Source organism: Lolium rigidum, chromosome 1 (assembly GCF_022539505.1).
Source record: "Lolium rigidum isolate FL_2022 chromosome 1, APGP_CSIRO_Lrig_0.1, whole genome shotgun sequence".
NCBI classification, from domain to species: domain Eukaryota; kingdom Viridiplantae; phylum Streptophyta; class Magnoliopsida; order Poales; family Poaceae; genus Lolium; species Lolium rigidum.
The window spans coordinates 26,882,545-26,905,206 of NC_061508.1; the positions used below are offsets into that span (position 1 = coordinate 26,882,545).

A 22,662-nucleotide genomic window follows, 5' to 3' on the forward strand; every position below is an offset into this window, starting at 1 on the left:
GAAAACACGGGGGAGATTGTATAATTTGAGGAGTCTATATGTTCATGGAGTGTTAATGCATCATTCCGGGCTACTCGAAAAGGTAGACTTAATTAATTACCCGAAGTTCCAAGTTGGCCCTAGTGAAATTGACGGGTAGGACAATAGATATTGTGTATGTTCTCTTGTTAGCACTTACAACTAAATTAGTAACACACACCTACATACCACGGAACTAGAGCGAAACACTATGGAGCTTATATTTGTATTACATGATTATTCTCATCCATGCAACGTCCCGCTGATCATCTCATGCCTACGCTTTTAGCCACTGAAAGTTACAAGTTTAAACTTTCCGGTGAAAAATAGAAATCTATTGTTATTATTTACTGTTGTGCTTTACTGCTTTGATCCAACTGCTGCATTCACCACTTGCTTTTGAGAATATTGATACACAAGTGTGGTGAGATTGGCGTCTCAATTGCGAAAGTCTTATTTGTATTTTTTTGTTTCCATTGAGTCAAAATACAAATTTGGATAATACTTCTCATCGAAGATTTCAGCAATCCCTAAACCTGCAGGTATCAGCAGCCTATGGCTTATATGCCAGAAATGCCACATTAAAGCCCAACCAAACACACCCAATATGTTATTTAGGGTGCCACCCTATACTCTCATTTTATACTTTTCATAAAGGGTGTGCACACCCCACACTAACTATGCAAGCGGCGTGGGAGTTCATCTCTCGTCCGCTCTTGCATGATATGATACAAGAGTTGTATTCTGCAAATACAAAACAAACTCTGAAAGAAATGAGAAAGATGTCGAGGCTTTCAAACTCTTTCTTCTTTATAAATACAATCTTTTTCAAACAGATTTAGAGTAGTTCAGAAAAACTCACTTGATAAGATGATTCTCAAAAGGTCGGGTGGCGACTAGGGTTGTTTAACCCTCTGCTATTAAGTCATAGAAGCCCCACATAGCATCACTACAGGAAAGAGCCAAAGCTAAAACATACACCATGCAAACTAAAGTTATCATCAGACTAAATAATGACACTTTGGGCAATTCATTAACTGGACTCGCGACCGACTTCGCGTAACGGTTTGGGCCGCTGGATGTTTATTTGACGGTCGAGAAGAGAGCATACCGGTTGGGTCTCTGACAAGGGCACCCTCAAAATCCATCTATCTGCTTAAATCCCGCCTTCCTAGTCGCACCACGAGAAACCTCACGCCTCTCTGGCTCTCTCGTCCATCCCGTCGATCCCCGGCCACGACCTCGACGTCGCTCCAGCATACGGTTCGCGATTCCCCAGAGGCTGCCGGATTCGCCTCCTCGCCGGCAGCATTCAGGGCACCGGCGCGCATCGCATCGCTCCCCCCTCGGGCTAGTCTGCTGGTGTCGGTGTCGGCGTCGGCAAGGGCCCTGTAGCCCCTCCCCCGTGAACCCTAGAATTCGCTGCCGACTCGTGGCGCAATCGTACGGCTGGCGGTCTCCCACGATTGGAGTATATAACAAGGGCCGCGCCTCCTCGTCCTGAGGTTCTCTACACGATCGAGTAACCGACCTCCCTGAACTCTCGCGTCCTAGGGTTTGGGCGATCTCGACGACAATGAGCCCCCGAACTGTGGCATCCGACGAGGAAGGTACTCTATTTCTTCGGCGTTTTCGAACGGAAATTCCCACATTGGGCACAAAATTCGTGTGTGTTTTCTTACTGGAAAACTTGTGCTTAATTTGTTCTAATCCTACCAGACGACTTCATCGAGGCCGACGAGCAGGATCCGCAGCTCTCACACAGGGAAGAGGATGACATGGAAGACCAAGACGATGATGATGGCGAGGAGTTGGAAGGCGGTGAGGAAGATGATGACGATGAGGACGAGGAAGGTCTGAATTATGGTTATTGTTTTTTTTGTGCTATGCGGCGTTTGATTTTCTTTTTTATTATCTGTGTCTTCTTATTCGAGTGGTTCTGCTCAATTGTCGGATTGTTCTTGCATCAATTTGATTTTGAGTAGTTGCTTTCTACTTCGATTTCTCATAACTCTGTGCTCGAGTTAGTACTTAATTAGAATACGTGGTCAAATTCCTTCATGAACAGAGGGACAGAATGAGTACGAGAATGATGGTTTCATAGTGGATGAGGATGAAGAGGAAGAAGAGGAACAACCGGGAAGCGATGATGAGAGACGAAGGAAGAAAAGGAAGAAGAGGTAATTTCCTTTTAATACTTCGTTGGGAAACATTGATAAGTACTGTATGGTTTACCGAAATACAATACATGTGCGCAGGGAATCGCACGAGTACACGCTTGATGAGGATGACATCGCGCTGCTCCAGGAGAATAACAATGGCATGGCACCCGAACCTGTATGCATGCTTTAAGAAAATATTTACATGTCGTGAGAGCTTTTCTGCTTGCTTTTTGAGCGTGCTTGCTAAATTGCACATTTCTGCCTAACTCTAGGTAAAGAAGTATAAGCGCTTGAAGAAGGCAAGAAGCCAATCTGAAACTGGAGAAGGTCCCGGATACATTGATGATGATGGATCAGGAAACGCTTATGCCGAGGAGAATGTTCAGGATGAAATTATTGAGGAGGATCAACAGACAGGGGAAGATTACATTGATGATGATGATGATGATTTTATTGTGGATGATGAAATAGATGAGAGAGGACAAGTTGTCAAGTACGGTGATTCTTTCTTATATTTTGCATATTTTTGCGCTAACCCTCTTTGCACCCATGCGTCAAACTAAATCATGTACATACAGTACTTTCAAATCGAACACTCGTCTAAATGCGTTTATTTTGTATGTATACACATACAATTATTGTTGTTTTGCAGAAGGAATAAGGCATTTAATAGGACATTACGACATGCAGAAGGCGTAACGTCATCGGCACTGCAAGAGGCCCACGATTTGTTTGGCGACGTTGATGACCTATTAGCACGAAGAGCGAAAGATCTTGAGAGGACTGCTTCCAATTCTAGCGCGCTGACAGAAAACAGGCTTGAAGATGAGTTTGACCCAATTATTCTTGCAGACAAGTATATGACACCAAGAGATGAGATAATTAAACAAACTGATGTACCTGAGAGGATGCAGGTAAATACCAGTTGACCAACTTTGATTGCTGGAGCTGATTTGGTCGTTAGTGCATATCTAATTTATCTCTCCTTTCAATTTTGTTTCTCATCTGGCAGCTGTCTGAAGAATTGACTGGCACAGGGGAAGAATTAACTAAAGAACAAATAGAAGAAGAAAGTCTGTGGGTACACAGCCAACTCACTGCTGATGGATTTATATCCTTTGCAGGCAATGAGCATGTGAACACAGAGATTGACCAGAAGGACATTCTGAATGTCTTGACCATGCTACATGTCAACAAATTTGAGGTACAGAACTTTGTACTACAAGTTTTTCTTTCGCAAGTTCTTATATCATTATATGCTTAGTCTGGCTATGTATATACATTTTCTGTCAACAGATTCCATTCATTGAGATGTATAGGAAGGAGAGTTGTCCGAGTCTGTTAACTGGCTATTATGCCAGTAAACAGAAGAATGCAGAAGTGGCACCTAAAATGAGGTGGTATAAGGTAACTATTCATTACTACAGATTTATTTCCTTACCCCTAGCTATCAAGTTTAAAATATCACTGACACAATCATTGTGTTCTTTAATAGCTGCTTTGGGCTGTTGAGACATTAGATAGAAAGTGGCTACTTCTTCAGAAGCGTAAGAGAGCTTTGAAGGGGTACTATGTAAAAAGATTTGATGACGAGAAGCAGAAAATAGATGATGTGACAAGGTTTGCACAACGTCAGCAGCTTCATGACACAATCATTGAAGTATTGAATGATGCCAAATCAGAGAAAGAGGTGGACGATGTTGATGCGAAATTCAATTTACATTTCCCTCCTGGTGAAGTTGAAGTTGTAGGTCAGTTGAAGCGACCAAAAAGGAAATCCATGTACAATATATGTCAGAGGGCAGGGTTACGGGAGGTCGCTTACCAATTTGGGCGGAGCGCTGAGCAATTAGGCCACCATCTAGCTTTAACAAAGATACCCGTAAGCGATATGAAGCTCTCAACCTTTATCTTGAACAAAACTACACATACAGCCCCTATTTGACACTTTGTATGCATCTTTTTATTTTCAGGAAGCGGATGAGCTTGACAGTGGGAAAGATTCTCCTGAAGATATTGCTGCAAATTTCACATGTGCAATGTTTGAAACACCGCAAGATGTCCTTCGGGGTGCCAGACACATGGTACGCAATATATCTCGCTGTTCCGACAAATCGTTATATAGGAATGGGAGCCTCGTTTGAGCTAAGCTATCCATTTCTTCTGACCAAAATGTTCCTCTTACTGTTCATGCTATCAGGCAGCAGTCGAGATCGGTTGTGAGCCCATTGTAAGAAAGCATATCAGGAGTATATTCATGGATAAAGCTGTTGTCTCAACAGTCCCCACACCTCAGGGAAATTTGATTATAGATCCCCATCACCAACTATCGCGCGTTAAATGGCTACGGGAGAAACCTCTAACCAAGTTTGTAGGTGCAGAATGGCTTCTTATTCAGAAAGGAGAGGACGAAAAACTCCTCAAGGTCACTGTAAAACTACCAGAAGATGTGAAGAAACACCTCATTTCCGATGCTCGTGAGAATTATTTAAGCGACTGTGTCAGCAAGTCTGCACAGATGTGGGACGAGCAACGGAAGATGATACTGGACGATGCCTTCTCCAGTTTCCTTCTTCCGTCAATGGAAAAAGAAGCTCGGTCTCTGTTGACAGCGAATGCCAAAAGTTGGCTCCGTATGGAATATGGGAAACAGCTCTGGGACAAGGTTTCTGCTTCTCCTTGGAAGAAGAAGGATGAACGCGAAAAGGATGATGATGAGATTGACCTGGATGAGGAATCAGAGCTGAGAGTCATGGCCTGCTGCTGGGGCCCCGGGAATCCGACAACCACATTCGTGATGTTAGATTCATCAGGGGAACTGGTTGATGTTCTGTATGCTGGTTCCATCAGTACTAAATCTCGTGGTGGTGCTGATGAGCAACAGAGAAATAAAGATAACCAGCAGCGAGTTGTGAAGTTTATGACCGACCATCAGCCGCATGTCGTTTGCGTAGGAGCATCAAACCTGAACTGCAGACAACTCAGGGAAGATCTTTATGAGGTATTATTTCATTTTAGTTTTCCGTAAGCTTTAGGATATATAATCTACAAAACAGGAGTCCAGCCAATCAAGACAACCTACTTCACCTTTGCTGTACTGATGACAACGTTTCCTGTTGGCTGGTTGCTTAGTTTTAAACTGACATGTACCCTTGCATATAGGTCTTTTTTAGAATTGTTGAAGACCATCCAAGAGATATCAACGAGCAAATGGCAAATGTCAGCAGTGTCTACGTTGACGAATCTGTGCCTCGCTTGTACGAGAATTCTCAAATATCTTCAGATCAACTGCCTGCCCAGACAGGTAATGTCCATCATGTTGATTTACTGTTAGGCTCTTCTGACCAGGCACTTCTGTAAGTAACTTGCTCTAAGTTTCCGTCTTTCGAGTCGTGTATAGGTATCGTGAAGCGGGCTGTGGCGCTCGGTCGGTACTTGCAGAATCCACTGGCGACGGTTGCAACACTCTGTGGACCTCGAAAAGAGATACTGTCATGGAAACTACACACCCTCCAAGAGTTCCTTACTCCTGAAGAGAAGTATGAAGTCGTTGAGCAAGTGATGGTGGATGCTACAAATCAGATAGGTTTTGATGTTAACCTTTCTGCTAGCCACGAGTGGCATTCTTCAACTTTACAGTTCGTCGCTGGTCTGGGTCCACGCAAAGCTTCCGCTCTGCAGAAAGAGTTGGTAAGAGAGGGGTCCATTTTTAGTCGCAAGGAGCTTGCAGAACCACTACGAAGGAAAGTATTTCATAACGCCTCTGGGTTTCTACGTGTTCGAAGGAGCGGTGCAGCAGCAGCTAGTACTGAAATCATTGATCTGCTTGATGATACAAGGATCCACCCTGAATCATATGCATTGGCCAATAAATTGGCCAAGGATGTCTATGGCGAGGGCGCACCGCGTGAAAGGGATGAGATGGATGAGGATGAGCAAGAGATGGCAATTGAGCATGTAAGAGAAAGGCCGGACTTTCTTCAACGTCTCAACATCGACGAATACATAAAAAGTATTCCTGAGGATTTGCGTAAAAGGGATACACTGCATGATATAAAGACGGAATTGCTGTGTGGTTTTTCTGATTGTAGGACCCCCTATGCTGAACCAACTCCCGATGAGGAATTCTGGATGCTCTCTGGTGAAACCGAGGAGAGCCTATCAGATGGAAAGATTGTTCAAGTAACAGTTCGCCTTATACAAGAGAGCCGAATTGTTTGCACTTTTGATTCTGGTTTAAAAGCCATAGTTCTTGGGGACAACTATTCTGATGATGGATTTGACCCAGAATCTCCGCGGATTCATCAAGGCGATATATTAACCGGCAAAATTAAGAACGTGAATAGAAATAGGTTCCAAGTTTACCTAACATGCAAGGACAGTGACATGAGAAGATCATTATCCACAAGGAATCATGATCCGTACTATCATGAACAAGCCATGGTTTCACAGGATGAACTAGATAAGGCTCGGAAACAAAAGGAACTTGCAAAGAAACATTTCAAGCCGCGGATGATTGTCCATCCTCAATTTCAGAACTTGACGGCTGAGGAAGCAAAGCAGGTTTGCTCAACTCATTCTTTTCCCTCTTCCGTTCCATGATAGTATCTGATCTAATCTCTGTTTTTGTGACAGTTCTTGTCAGATAAAGAACCTGGTGAGAAGGTCATTCGACCTAGTTCTAGGGGCCCCTCGTTTTTAACTCTTACTCTCAAATTTTTCGATGGAGTCTACGTACACAAGGAGATAGCTGAAAGCGGGAAGGATCGTAAAGATGTGACAAGTCTGCTTCGCCTTGGGAAAACACTGACCATTGATGGTGAAGATTTTGAAGATCTTGATGAGGTTGGTGCATATCTTTCAGCTGAAATGCTTTCATTAAGAAACAGCTAATTCTCCTGTAACAGTTAGATTTCTATTACTCCAGTATTTATTTTTCAGATACTTGATGAATATTTCCTTTAAAAACAAAACGTGCAGGTTGTGGACAGATACGTGGATCCATTGGTAGGCCACCTGAAGAGCATGCTATCTTACCGCAAATTCAGGAAGGGCCTAAAAAACGAGGTGGATAATATGCTAAGGGCAGAGAAAGCAGGGAAGCCTAACATGATAGTCTACTCCTTTGGCATATCCCATGAACATCCAGGCACCTTCATATTAACTTACATCAGGGGCACAAATCCGCATCATGAGTATGTTGGGCTAAACTCAAAGGGCTTCAGGTTTTGGAAGAGGGACTTCGACTGTGTTGATCGCCTCGTGTCGTACTTCCAGAAGAATATCAACAGACCACCAACTGACGCTGGTGCATCAGCAAGAAATGTTGCTGCGATGGTTCCTATGAGAGGTTCTGGTGGTGGCGCAACCGCTTCAGCTTTTTCTCACGCTGGTAACTATTCAGGATGGGGCAGCGCCGGAAAGTCAGCACAGGATGGTGGAAGCAGCGGATGGGGGTCTGGACGTGGCTGGTGAAATTTCTGGACAACTATTAGATGATAGATATGTGTGTTTTTGTCTTGCTATCTTTCTGTTTATGTGGACGACGATACTAGTATGGGACTAACTAATCTGTTACATTTTGTAAGGCCTTATGTTTCAATTGCAAAGTTTTGTAAACAATGTCTAGTGTTACTGAACCCAGGATGTGTTTGCGTCTCCTGTAGCAACTTAGCTAGCTTGCATAATATTCCTTCTGGACATCTACCAACCTGTACAGATCCCCTCGTCTCTGCATCTCCAAGGGGATGTTCTCCCTGCACAGATATATAATCTGAGAACAGACGCAACACCAACACAAACGCAAGCGACAACCTACTAATACTACAAAGAAAAAATAAAACAAATCTTATACCTTACAGCTTCAATCAAAGACAGGTCAATCTCTCCGACGACGGTTGCTTCTTCGTGCCCTGCTGCTGCCAGGACTTCCCCAAACTGTGACAAAAATGTAAACAGTGGTAAGCTTCGAAGTTCCAAAAACTGATCCAAATCAGTGGCGGAGCTAGCTGGCCACAGGAGAGCCTGGGCAAGACCAGTGTGTCTGCCCGATTGATGTCTTGCCCAGTAAAATAAGCATGCAAGTCTGCACTGTTTCCAGTGGAAGCTAAGAGGCCAAGCCCAGGCAGCTGCCCGGTGCCGCCGGGAGCTGGCTCCGACACTGATCCAAATTATTTACACAAGGGAGCAAGACTCTGCTAATGCATGTCTTACTGGTCCGATGAGACTTGAATGACCCCAGATCATGTATTCCGAGTGCGGGTTGGGGTCTCGTGCAGGCGAGCAAGTCGCCACAAACAACTGAAATCAAGACAAGCTAGGATAGCTGTTACATCGATTTTCACTACAATGATGAATCACTGCAGCTCACATTTAGTACTCCGTATTATTAAATCAAGAATTAACTCATGTGCTGGATGATGATCACCTGATTGTCAATAGCTCTGAAGGAGTGAAGTGGGCAGTGTATTGGGGCGAAAAACAAAGAGAATTAGCTAGCTATCTGAACAAATACATCATGGTAAATAACTGAATTAAAAAGTGACAGAAATGCTGGAAAAGAGAGATTATGGAACCTGGACTTCTGCATAAGGTCCCATAGAAGTTGCCCGGTGCTCATGTTGAAGGCAGATGGATAGCATACCAAGTGTGCACCTGCATGCGTGGTTTGAGAACGGGCTGAATTTTTACCGGACATGCTCTTGTATTGCTTGGCATCAAGAGGACAGTAGGTACTACAATTGTGAAGCATACCTCTCGCTCGATACAACATCGCTAGTTCCGGAAAGCGGATATCATGACAAATTCCAATACCAATCCGTCCCAAATCTGCAAGACAACAATACAACGATCCTTACAATGAGCAAAGCAGGCTGCATGAAACTACAGTAACGTTCTAACGATTAAGTAAAACTTGGTATCTTAGAGACCACTGTAAACACTAACTAACACTGATAAGATGCTCTTTTCTTGCGTGTGAGTAAAATTTGATCAAGAATTTCTAGGTACACACCTGTGTCAACGACAGTAGGTTCTTGTCCAGCAGTGAAGGTATCAGATTCCCTGAAACAGATATCTCCAGGGATATTGATTCCAAACAAATGCAGCTGAAAAATTCAGTTGTCAGAACATAAGTAAAATCAACACGAGTCAATGAAAAATCAGGCTCCTTACTTTCCTATGCTTGCCCAGTATCGCTCCATCAGGCCCGATCACACAACACGTGTTGAACAGCTGCCCCGAAGCCTTCTCCGGTATGGATCCACCGACTATAGTGATCTTTCTGGAAGCGGCCACCTCCGACAGCATCGACACCGACGGCGACCCTCCGCCGTCGATGTCCTCGGCGTAGCTTGGCAGGGTCTCCATCGCGTAGGGGCAGTTCCATATTTCCTGGAACAGAGCAACATCGCCCTCGTGAGTTTCCTTTCCTGGTCAATTCTTCAGCTCCGTGGCAAATCGAAAGGGCAGTAAGTAAGTAGCAGAGGGGGAGGAGGAGGGGGACTTGCCGGCAGAACGACGAGCTTGGCGCCGGCGTCCGCGGCGGTCTCGATGCGGGCGCGCGCGTGGGCGATGTTGGCGTCCTTGTCCGGGGTGACCTGCAGCTGGCACAGCGCGATCTTGTAGCGTACAGGTGCCATGGTGAGAGTGAGACTGAGACAAGAGCGGAAAGAGCTAGTGCGTAGATATCCCTGGAGACAGTGGTGGACAAAGAAGGAAGAGAGAGAGGCGGTGGCTGTTGACTTCATGGTGTGCTTGGATCAGGCAAAGAATCGCCAGTGTTGACGTTTTGCTTTGCCAAAGAAAATCTGAAATGTCATGTTACTTTTCAGCTACACTCCTTTTTCTTAACAAGAGCTGGTTATACTGCCGTTAAAGATCAAAGTACACCATTATGGGGCTCGGAATAGAGCTAAATACAAATGTGTCCGGAACAGATGAAACATGGTCAAATTTCGTGAAGAAGATAGTGAACATTGCAAATGGTGCCAAGCATTGCTTATCCGTTTTTCTTTTCAAATGCACTAGCTGCTTTCTGGTTTTTTTTAGGGAAACTAGTTCCTTGCTTTTCACGCGGGAGGGTCGGGTAAGAGCATCTCCACTCGCCCCCACCCCCTTCTCCCCGGCGAAGCCGTTTTTTGGCCCATATGAGAGGCGCAGGCGTGGTTATGGGGAAATGCAGGGACATCCAACCGTTCACCCCATACGTCATTCCATACACTATTTTTTGATATAACTAAATATGAAACAACAAATGACACGCAAATAATTTAACAAGTTTGAATTACAATGGCAAACCGATAAACAAACTAGGCGGTTCATTTTGCAGTTGGTGATGAGTATTTGTGTCTCGAACTTCTTGTGGTCTAGCGAGAAAAGCGGCAAATGCCGGCGGCACCTGATGATGAGTATTTGTGTCTCAAACTTCTTGATGCCCGATTCCACATCGCCTCCTCTCATGCAGCCACCCATTTGGCCTCTCATTTTGCCGCCGACTCAGCCCCGAATGTAGAGGCTATCCGAGTGTCCACCACGCACACAAGTCGACCGTTGTTTGGTAGGCTCCGCCGATGTTGTTTCTGGCCTCTCTTTCCGCCGTTGTTTTCCTTAAGGATTTATTTTGCCTTGTAGATTTGGATATAGCACACGTGAAGATAGGGCATTCAGTCCCGGCCCGTAAGGGCCTTTAATCCCGGTTTTCCAACCGCGACTAATCAAGCGGGACTAGAGGTGCAACCTTTAGTCCCGGTCCTGTTACCAGCCGGGATCAATGGCCCTCCACGTGGGTGACCCGGAGCGGGCTGGGGCCAACCCCTTTAGTCCCGGCTTGTAACACGAACCGCGACTAAATAGTCCCTGCCGCGGCAGGAATTTGGACACTTTCTGCGCCGTGGTAGTTCATTTTGTTGTGTTAGGGTTTAGGGTTAGGGTTTACGGTATTTATATCATTTCAAAATAATTTTCGTATATTTCTACGCGTACAGGTTCGTACATAAATATATAACATAACTTGTCTTACGATCGAGCATATATATATATAATTACATGGAGATCCCAATTACCGGGACTAGAGCCCGTCTATTCGATTACATGGAACCAACATCAGTAATGACCCCTAGCTATACTAAATCTTCCTTTGTCGTCTATAGCTTCTGCCCTAAAAAAACCCGCCATCTCCTCTGCAATAGCACTTGCGCGTTCCTCTGGTAGGGACTTCACTTGCATGGCATCGAACTATATAAGTAAAGGAGATCAATATGAATATCAATCATGATAACAAAAATGACGGTAATAAAATAAAGTTGTGAATGTATTGCTTACCTCGTATCTATAATTCTTGTGTTCGAATGAACTCGCAAACGAAGTATCCACATAGATGTGTCTCCAGTGGCTGCTGGTTCGCACTTTACGAGAATAGAATTTAATCAAATAATAATCTAGCATGCATCATAATTGTATTTAAAATAGAAGTAAAGAGATGCACGGTCCTAACTCGTACTACTTACCGGAATACTCCAAAACATCAGCTTCTCATGAGAGATACCGACAATCTCGGACTTGAACCGCTTCCAAACCCTACGCGGCAAGGAAAATGAATTGCTAAGTTATTCATTACTTGATATCTCAGAAAATCATCGAAAGACACCGATATAGCGCGAGAATGATTGAAATTACCTTTGGAGCATGTCCTGCATGCTTTGGAAGTCTTCCAAGTTTCTCGTTAATGGGTCGTAGACATCAACTCTTCCATTATCAATTTGAATGTCTAGCAGAATCCAGTGGAAGCTGCACACGTATATAAATATGTCAATAACCCATCAATCAAACTTGTGAGTGAATGGACACAACAGAGTTAGATCGTCACCTGAAGTTGTAAGGAAATAGTATGCGGTCACAGAAATTTTGATCCTTTAGAAACCCTAGAAGGTTTTGATCCGTCTCATTGGGCTTATTAGTTAGCGTATGTATATGTACTTCATCTGAATCAATGAACCCAACATTTAGGATGCCCTTACGTCTACAGACCAGGATCTTCAGTCTGCATAATAGAGTACAAAAGGATATAATGAGGATAATTATATGCAATGAACCGAACAACTGACATAACTGAACAACTTATATGTAGACAATGAATTGAACAACTTGCAGACAATAGCAAATCATGAGAGATTTGTCGAGGGCATCACAATTGTACATATGGAAGAGTTCGCCAAAATCGACATGGATCTCTTTCTATCGACCGTAGTAGTCCCGTGGGACTTTCGCCGCAACCATTATTCTCCCAGTCTTTGCGGCAATCAGGTACCATGCATGCAACTGACGCATATGTGTTGGCAGTTGTAGTAACATCTCTTGGCTGATAAGAGCTTCCCCAATGACAAATTTAGTCTTAGAGGCTACAACAGCCCTGGGAAACAACTCGTCTTGGGAAGCCAGAACTTCATCAACAGTCATACCCTATTCAGCCGTCCACTTCTTTGCTTCTTCCAGACTTGAATAACACCTTGAGGGGTGGAATCAATTGTTTGGCCTGTTGTTTGAGCTGTGGTACGTCCGTTCTTTTCTCGCTTGCACTTTTCATTGATTTGATCCCACTTGCACCGCTAGTTACTCTGCTATTTTTTGCTTTCTTCTGCATTGTGCGTACATAGTCATCATGCTTATGGTGCAAGTCATATTGCGATGGCAGGGGCAGTAAGTATTTTTCATAGTTTTTCTGCTTGATGGTATATACCGGGTGGGAGGGGGGGGCTCGGGTTTCTTCTTTTTCATCTACGCATCATAATGTTCCTTTGCGATCCTGTCGCTTTCCTAGGGGATACGATCGTAAGGTCTGATGGGAAGATTCAGATTAGGTACCTTTGGGAGGGGCGACAATTTTCGCTTTGGGGGGCTCCGTCGTAGGTTAGAACTCATCGACGCAGCGTTCTTGTTGGCACGCTTCGCGGGCGGCAGCGGCGGAGACGGCTGACCCAAGTCCGGTGGCGGAGATCGAGATGGACTCGCGCTGTGGTGGCCGTATTCATGGGGTGGGCTTCTTGGAGGTGATGAGGTGTAGGTGACATGCGACGACTCGGAGGCGGTGTTGTCCTTGCCGCCGAGCCTGGAAGCTTGATGTAGTTCTTGTCCCATAGAATGACTCCACCCACTATTTCTCGGAGTGTCTTCTCATCTTCAGGTCTAGGGATGTCAAGCTCCAATTCATGAAAGTCCGTTACGATTACATCCACCACGACTTTAGCATAGCCAGCTGGAATCTCACGGCCATGCCAACGTGCGTCAGGTGGACAAGGTAAAGCTTGATGGAGCTCACAAGATGCTGACTCCTTGATTCCACCTCGGGGTAGCCGGGACCGTCCTCTATCATCCGTTGTGCATTGTCAGCCGGGGCCTCCGAGTCAGCCACGCTGTTTTTCCGCTGAGATGGGCCGACGCTAATATCGAGTGCAGGATCTTGCGGCGGGCGCAGTACTCCTCTAAGTTCGTCAATCTGCTTATGTTGCTCCTCTTCTGCGGTAAAAATTTCCCTATTGGATATAAAACTAACAATAAACTAATAATAATAGTTCATATATAAAATTTTCCCTATTGCATATAAAACTAACAAATATAAAATTTTCCCTATTGCATATAAAAATAAAAAATATAAAGCTAATAATAATAGTTCATATATAAAATTTCCCCTATTGCATATAAAACTAATAATAATAGTTCATATATAAAATTTCCCCGATTGCATATAAAACTAACAAATATAAATTTTCCCTATTGCATATAAAACTAACAAATATAAAACTAACAATAATAGTTCATATATAAAATTTCCCCTATTGCATATAGAACTAACAAATATAAAATTAATAATAGTTTCATATATAAAATAAATTGTTTCTATTTTTCCTATTTCTATTTCTCCTAATAAATCCTTCCTAACAAGGAGGCGGGATTTTGAAGTTCGTTTTTTCCTTTTTGCTCTTTTTCTCCCTATTGCATACAAAACTAAGAATAATAATATTTCTATTTCCCTATTTCAATTTCTCCTAATAATAAAACTATTTCTATTTCTCCTCATAATTATAGTTTTTATATATAATTGCTTATACCACTAACATATATGTACAAATAATTAATATATACAACTAACATATATAAAAACATATTTATTAATATATACAAATTTTGCATATGTAGAACTAACATATATATAAAAAATAAAAATGAAAATTAAATCCAAACCGGCATTGGGTGGGCGGCGGAGGCGGCGCGGGCTACGGTGCGGCGGCGCGCGGAGAGGTGATGGGCTTGGCGGCCGGAGGTGACTGCGCGCGCGTGGGTGAGACGGAGGCGACGGCGGGTGCGGGGGAGGCGACGCGCGCGTGCGGCGGCGACGCGCGACGGTGAGCGCGAGGGCGCCGACGTGGCCGGTGGCGACGAAATCGAGCAGCGTGACGGCGTCTCTGAGAGCTCCTCGTGCGAACAATGACTAAGTCTTGGACGGTTACATCGTCCGGGGAAGAAGCTCCGCTTTTATACCCCCCTTTAGTCCCGTACCGTGGCACGAACCGCGACTAAATGGTGGTCTTTAGTCGCGGTTCGTGCCACGGTGCGGGACAAAATGGGGTGGGGGCGGTTAAGCGGAGATCGTGGCCTTTAGTCGCAGCCCGCTCCACGGTGCGGGACTAAAGGCCAAAATTTAGGGCGCACACTATTTGCACAGCTTTCCAACTATGATCCCAAATATGTAACAAAAATTTAAATATTTGAATAAACTACTTTTTGCGTAGTTATGTCTTTAAGAAAACTTTAAATATGAAATATGCTTGAATTTAAATAAGGAATGGAAATCCATTTTTTTTACAAAATAATTATTCTAACTTATCAAACTATTAACAAATTTCCTATTTTCAATTAAAAAATCAATTAATTAATACTTTTTTGTATACTTTTAAATCTCACTAAACTTTCTACCTGAAAAGTGCTTGAATTTGTATAAGTAATCCAAATTTATTTTCTGTTTTATAAAATAATTATTCTAACTTATCAAACTATTAACAAATTTCCCATTTTCAATTAAAAGATATATTAACTAATATTTTTTTTTTTGCATTTTTTCTCAATCCCACTAAACTTTCAACATGAGAAGTGCTTAAATTGAATAAGTAATCCAAATCCATTTTCTGTTTTATACATAAAGGTTTAATACATTCCATAGACGAGAGAGGATTAGGGTTAGGGTTAGGGTCATAATGGCTGATGCCGATAATGATGAGGAGGAGGAAGAAGAGCAAGCCAGGACTAAAGTTATCGGTGGGATAAGGATGCATGTGTAACCGGGACTAAAGCTGTCGGTGGGATAATGACGCATGTGTAACCTTTAGTCCCGGCTGGTGGGTGCAACCGAGACTAAAGCTGTCGGTAGGATAAGGACGCATGGGTGGACGCACTGCTCGACGAGCTAAGGTATGTAGCGCATGACGCCCTGTCGGAGGAACGAGACTTAGGAGAAGCGGCGTCGTGCCTGTAAAAGGAGTGTTGATAATTGCCATGGCAAGGAGCTCAACAAGCCAACCTAGAAGGTAGGGAGCGTCGATAATAACCATGACCGGAGGAAAGGGTTGGGAAATCTCCCGTGGCGGAGCTTCTCGAAGATGTCGTTGGTGCTCACGCCCTAGGACATCTTTGAAAGCTCCGCCTCTGAAAAATTTCCCTGCAAGCCCGTGAAAGCCTCGATCTCCTGTAACAACGTTGGCGAAAGGGTTGGGAAATCTCCCGTGGCGGAACTTCTCGAAGATATCATTGGTGCTCACGCCCTAGGACATCTTCGGAAGCTCCGCCTCGGGAAAATTTCTCGGCAAGCCCGTGAAAGCCTCGATCTCCTGTAACAGCGTTGGCGAAAGGGTTGGGAAATCTCCCGTGGAGGAGCTTCTCGAAGATGTCGTTGGTGCTCACGCCCTAGGACATCTTCGGAAGCTCCTCCTCAGAAAAATTTCCCTGCAAGCCCGTGAAAGCCTCGATCTCCAGTAACAACATTGGTGAAAGGGTTGGGAAATCTCCCGTGGCCGAGCTTCTCGGAGATGTCGTTGGTGCTCACGCCCTAGGATATCTTCGGAAGCTCCGCCTCGAAAAAAATTCCCTGCAAGCCCGTGAAAGCATCGATCTGCTGTTACATTGTTGGCGAAAGGGTTGGGAAATCTCCCGTGGTGGAGCTTCTCGAAGATGTTGTTGGTGCTGACCCCTAGGACATCTTCGGAAGCTCCGCCTCGGAAAAATTTCCCTGCAAGCCCGTGAAAGCTATTTAACTAGTAAAAACAATCCAACCATCTCCATTGTTAATATCTTACATACAATAGCATTATTGCACAAAAATAAATGGGAAAGTGTCCATATTGAGATACACAAGTTATGATCGCTTCGGCCGTAACCATGGAGCATCTTCATCATTCAACTTGATGCTTGGGTCAACATCCCTAGCTATTGTTTATTTTTTCTTATGGGTCGTAGTCATGGACAATCCTCATCATTCAACATGATGGTTGGGTCAGTTTTCACTGTGAAGGGCGGAATTTCATGAAACTTATTATAATCCACTGATATGTCTGTCTTTTCATCTACTCCCATGATGTTTCTTTTCCCTGAAAGAACTATGTGGCGCTTTGGCTCATCGGATGCAGTATTCTTTTGCTGATTTTCTTTTCTCGTTTTGGTAGACAAGTACTTCACATAGAAAACCTGAGCCACATCGTTGGTTAGGACGAATGGTTCATCCATGTACGCAAGATTGTTGAGATCCACTGTTGTCATGCCGTACTTTTGGTCTACTTGTACCCCACCTCCTGCCAGCTTGACCCACTTGCACCGAAACAAAGGGATCTTAAAAGTAGGTCCATAGTCAAGTTCCCATATCTCCTCTATGTACCCATACTACGTGTCCTTGTGCCCATTCTCGTATGTTGCATCAAAGCGGACACCACTATTTTGGTTGGTGCTCTTTTTATCTTTGGCGACCGTGTAAAATGTATTCCCATTTATCTCGTACCCTTGGAAAGTACATATAGTCGAAGATGGTGACCCGGCCAACCAGTACAGCTGATCTCCAACGGTGGTGTTATTCATGAGATGTGTCTGCAACCAACTGCCGAAATTCTTTTTGTGTTCCCCTTTAATCCAGGAGTCAGCCTTGCCCATGTTTTCGGAGCGTAGAATATTCTTGTGTCTCTTTATATACGGAGCCACCACAATGGAATTGTGTAGAACTGTGTAGTGTGCTTGAGTGAAAGAATTCCCGTCCATACATACCAATGCTTTCTTTCCTAGTGTGCCTTTTCCAGTCAGCCTCCCCTCATACCAAGATTCAGGAACACCAATTGGCTTAAGGTCAGGAAGAAAGTCTACAGAAAACTCAATGACCTCCTCTGTTTCATAGCCCTTGGAGATGCTTCCTTCTGGCCTAGCACAGTTACAAACATATTTCTTTAAGACTACCATGAACCTCTCGAAGGGGAACATATTTTGTAGAAACACAAGACCGAGAATTCTAATCTCTTCGACTAGGGAACTAGGAGGTGCGCCATAATATTGAAGAAGGATGGCAGGAACAACAACTCGAAGCTGACCAGACATTGGACCATATCAATCTGTAACCCTGATAGACTTTCTCGATTGATTACCTTCTGAGAAATTGCATTGAGGAATGCACATACCTTCACAATGGCCAGTCGAACATTTTCCGTTAGAAGCCTCGTCAATGCAACCGGAAGCAATTGCGTCATAAGCACGTGGCAGTCATGAGACTTTAGGTTTTGGAAATTTTTGTCTTTCATATTTACTATTCCCTTTATATTCGACAAGAAGCCAGTCGGGACCTTGATACTAAAAAGGACTTCAAAAAAGATTTCCTTCTCTTCATTGGTAAGAACGTAGCTGGCAGGCCCTTGAAACTGCCCTGGATGCTTGCCGCCTCGTCCTTTATGACGTTCCTGGTATTCCCGTGCTTTCGGTGTATCTTTTGACTTCCCATACAATCACAGGAAGCCTAGAATATTCACGCAAATATTTTTTGTCAGGTGCATCACGTCGATTGCGGAGCGGACCTCATGGACTTCCCAATAAGGTAGCTCCCAAAATATAGCTTTCTTCTTCCACATGGGTGCGCGCTTATCAACGCCGTTAGGAACAGGTTGGTTGCCAGGACCCTTTCCAAATATTACTTTCAAATCCTTGACCATACCAAATACTTCAGCACCAGTACGGGTGACAGGCTTCGACCGGTTTTCTGCCTTGCCATCGAAATGCTTGCATTTTTTCTTTAAGGGATGCTTTTGCGGAAGAAAACGAGGGGTACACATTCTTCCTAGATTTTTCCAGATATGTACTTTCTGTCTGATCCAAACAGTGCGTGCATGCATTGTATCCCTTGTTTAACTGTCCTAAAATGTTACTAAGAGCAGACCAATCATTCATGGTTATAAAAAGCAACGCTCGTAGGTCAAATTCCTCTTGCTTGTGCTCATCCCACACACGTACACCTAGTTTGGCCCACATCTGTCAAAGTTCATCAACTAATAGCCTTAGGTACACATCAATGTCGTTGCCGGGTTGCTTCGGACCTTGGATGAGCATTGCCATCATAATGAACTTCCGCTTCATGCACAACCAAGGAGGAAGATTGTATATACATAGAGTCACGGGCCAGGTGTTGTGACTGCAGCTCTACTCCCCAAAAGGATTCATGCCATATGTACTTAGACCAAACCATAAGTTCCTTGCGTCATCTGTAAAATCTGAGAACTCTCTCTCGATTTTTTCCCACTGCCGACCATCAACGGGGTGCCTCAACTTGTCGTCTTTCATACGGTCTTCCATGTGCCATCGTAACAATTTGGCATGCTCTTTGTTTCTGAACAGACGTTTCAGCAGTGGTATTATAGGAGCATACGACACCACCTTCATAGGAATGCTCTTTCTGCGTGGCTCGCCCTCAATATCACCAGGGTCATCTTTTCTGATCTTATACCGCAATGCAGTGCATACCAGATATTTATCCATATTCTCGTACTCCTCACCACGGTAGAGGATGCAATCATTAGGGCATGCATGTATCTTCTGCACGTCTAATCCTAGAGGGCAGACAAGCTTCTTTGCTTCGTACGTATCGACGGAAAATTCGTTCTTTCTTGGAAGCATCTTATTCTTTATTTTTAGTTGCAATTTTTCAAAATGCCGAGTCAGCCACACCGCTCTCTGTCTTCCACTTCAGCAATTACAGTGTGCTGCCCAGCTTCTTCTGGCTATCTTCACAAGTTGGGTACAACAATTTGTTGTGGTCCTGTAACATCTGTTCGAACTGCAACCGCTCCTTTTCTGTATCGCAGCCTCGCCGTGCATCAGAAATGACCCGACCAAGATCATCAGCGGGCTCATCTGGTTCCTGTTCTTCACCCTAACCTTCTTCTTCATTGTCTTCCATTGTTGTATCAGCGTACTCAGGGAACATAGATTGGTAGTTGTCATCATCGTTCTCTTCTTCATCGCCGTCTTCCATCATAACCCCTCTTTCTCTGTGTTTCGTCCAAACATTATAGCCAGACATGAAACCGGAATGAAGCAGCTGGCTCTGAATGGCTCTTGAGGAAGTATGATCCTTCTCATTCCGACAATCAACACATGGACAATACATAAAGCCATCACCATGCTTGTTCGCCTCGGCCGCATCGCGAAAAGAATGCATGCCTTTTCTGTAAGCGGGTGTGCGTCGGTCACCGTACATCCATGGATGACTCATCTGCATCATACAACTGTATATCAAACACAATCACGATCCTAAAATTAGTACCGCACGGTCTAAACGAGAAAATAGTTGCTAACCTTGTAGGACAAGTGGAGATTAAGAGGAGGAAGCTTAAGTATGGCTCGGACACCTCATATCATGCTTGTCTTCTTTGAACTCAAGTGGCGTCGCTCTAACACACATTTCAACAAACACATGTAGTGCATATTAGTAAAAAAAAGACTAGCACAAGCCCACACTCCTTCCACCAGGAAAAAAACAAGAGTGTGGGGAGGGGGGCTGCCATATATACAGGGCTTGCCCGTTTGTCCCGGTTTGGGATACAAACCGGGACTAAAGGGGTGGCACCTGGCTGCAGAACCCTTTGGTCCCGGTTTGTATCTCAAACCTCTGTATCTCAAACCGGGACACATGGGTCCTAACGAACCGGGACCAATGGGTGACGTACGCTTGGGCGTTTTCGGGGCGACGTGGCCAGGACTTTAGTCCCGGCCCGTGACACGGCCGGGATAAATGAGGCCTGAGGAAAGGCTTGTTTTCTACTAGTGGAGATGACAAGATGATGATCCACCAAATGATGAAGGACTATGGCTCATTCGACGCTAACGTTCATGAGCTCTTGTCCGTTCTCGCTTGCTTTCAAAAAATCATGACGTCGAGCTGAAGAAGGGGCCATTGTGTTGAGGTTCCAAGCGTCGAAGAAAGAAATCGAAGCCCTGTCAGGGGATGGAGGGTCATACCATTTTCTACACCGACTACTTTATCGACGGGGCAACCTATGCCGACAGTTTTCGGAGGCGCTACATGATGAGCATGGACGTATTCATGATAATTCTTCATGGCGTGATAGGGTACGACAAGTACTTCAAAATGAAACATGACGCCAATGGCATGCCTAGTTTCTCGTTGATCTATAGTGCAACGCTGCCATGAGGATGCTTATATATGGAGCCCCGCTTATATATGGAGCCCCTGTCGATACACAAGGCGACTACATTCGCATTAGTGAGTCTACTCTCACCGAAAACATGTACAGATTCTACGAAGCGTTGTTGGGAAAATTTGGCAAGACCTATTTGAGAAGGCCAAATGAAGGACCTTTTTAGGATGCTTGAAATCATTGACTGCATGCACTAGTCAGGAAATAACTGTTTGTTTGCTTGGCAAAGTTTCTACAAAGGGTATCACGAATATCGAAATGTTCGAGCCAGGCATTTTGGTCCCTATGAGTGTGAGGGTCGTCTTGCAAATGTGATCACTAGGTGCCCGCAGATTTTTCTGACTTCATTGCCATGGATGTAGAATTTCATGACTCGAACACTCAAAGGAGAGTCAACAAATCTGGTTTCGACTTGATCAAGTTGAACTTTAAGTAATTTTATTTGTTGTATGTTTTAAGTGGTTGTGTGTTTAATTGCCAATCATTTTTATTTATATGTTCAAATTGGTTGTATGTTTAAATACTAGAAATTGCAAAAAATACCTCGTAACGGTGTTTTCCAATTCATCGATCGGACGCTTTTATCTGAAGCGGTTTGAAGGACTATGTCTGCAGATGCTCTAGAAGCTTAACGTTTGCTCAATAGAATTTCGCATAAATAAACCAGACCTGGACAATACGGAATTCTTTATTCTTTCACATGCCTCATTTTATTCTTCAAAGCAGACACCGTACACCACAACGATACTTACTACGGTACACACATGAGCAGTTAATTACTGTTTGACATAGCGTCACATAGGAAGAGAACGGAGGAAAGATCTTAAGTCCACTGAACGATGTTGCTGCTGTAGTTGGTCAGCCTGTCGGAGTAGCGATCCCAGATCATGAACCCCGTATAGCTCGCGGCCTTCTTCACCACCGGGACGACGCCGTAGTGGACATACTCAGGGTGCATGTACCCAACAACCTTTTCCGACGCCGGCACACCAACGTAGACCTGGATATCCTGGGTCGGGTAAGCCGCCGTCCACTTGCCCCACTCCTGCTTCCAGTGCGCGGCGCAGTAGGAGTCGTCGTAGAATCTGACGTTGATGCGCCCAACCACCCCCGTGGCAAGCGCCTTGCCGACGAGCGGGTCCGGGTACCTGCACCGCGGCGTCGCCGACAGCTGCACCGGCGTCCTGGCACGGAAGCCCTTGTTGAAGCTCCATAGGCGCTTGGCCAGCACGTCGTAGTTGTCCGGCGAGCCGTGCTCGATGAAGAAGTCGATGCCGTCGATCTCCGCGTCGCCGAACGGGCGGTACACGCCGTTCTTGTAGCCGGCCATGTAGGTGTACCACAGGTGGTCGGCGAGGTCGATGGCGGACTGGGCGGTCGGGAGGGAGTACTGGTTGCCGAACCCGCCGATGGAGAGGTACACCAGGGCACTCGACTTGCAGTGCTTTATGCCGGCGGCGACGGTGGAGAGGTCGTGGCCGGAGAGGTCGAGGTGGTACTTGCCGTGACCGAAGACGTCGAGGAAGGAGATGACGACGATGGTGTACCTGCCGGTGTCGCAGGCATCCGCGAGAGAGCCCTCGTTCTTGTTCCTGCCCCAGAACACGGTTACGCCTCCTGTAAACCCTGAGGACGAGATCGCGGTGGCCAGACCGGCGGCGGAAAGTATGGCTGCGACTAGTAGGAGGGAGGCCGCAGGTCTCGGGTGTGTTAGCGCCATTGTTAAGTAGCTCATGCTTCCTTTGCTTGTTGAT

The 22,662-nt window shown here is 44.8% G+C and overlaps 2 protein-coding genes and 1 pseudogene across 2 annotated transcripts; 1 reads left to right on the top strand and 2 right to left on the bottom strand.

Annotated features, from left to right (window-relative positions):
* The first annotated feature begins 1,594 nt into the window (after positions 1 to 1,594).
* Positions 1,595 to 7,655, top strand: LOC124706004 (annotated as a pseudogene).
* On the bottom strand, positions 7,454 to 9,548 carry LOC124670100 (omega-amidase, chloroplastic-like). The gene is made up of 8 exons (XM_047206609.1): positions 9,354 to 9,548; positions 9,193 to 9,286; positions 8,934 to 9,008; positions 8,756 to 8,834; positions 8,608 to 8,623; positions 8,394 to 8,480; positions 8,035 to 8,117; positions 7,454 to 7,936 (listed from the first exon to the last, which is right to left on the bottom strand). The coding sequence occupies exons 1-8, from the start codon at positions 9,546 to 9,548 to the stop codon at positions 7,855 to 7,857; spliced, it is 711 nt and encodes a 236-aa protein (XP_047062565.1). The 3' UTR covers positions 7,454 to 7,854.
* Positions 9,549 to 21,578: 12,030 nt separating this feature from the next.
* LOC124670112 (xylanase inhibitor protein 1-like) lies at positions 21,579 to 22,662 on the bottom strand. The gene has a single exon (XM_047206618.1). The coding sequence runs from the start codon at positions 22,641 to 22,643 to the stop codon at positions 21,732 to 21,734; it is 912 nt and encodes a 303-aa protein (XP_047062574.1). The 5' UTR covers positions 22,644 to 22,662; the 3' UTR covers positions 21,579 to 21,731.

Coding starts and splice junctions, on each gene's coding strand:
- LOC124670100 (XM_047206609.1), bottom strand. CDS start 9,548: ATGGAGACCCTGCCAAGCTACGCCGAGGACATCGACGGCGGAGGGTCG. Junction 8,118..8,393: donor ATTCAAGTCTCATCGGACCA/GTAAGACATGCA, acceptor TTTTTGTCACAG/TTTGGGGAAGTCCTGGCAGC. Junction 7,937..8,034: donor TCTTTGATTGAAGCTGTAAG/GTATAAGATTTG, acceptor ATATCTGTGCAG/GGAGAACATCCCCTTGGAGA.
- LOC124670112 (XM_047206618.1), bottom strand. CDS start 22,643: ATGAGCTACTTAACAATGGCGCTAACACACCCGAGACCTGCGGCCTCC.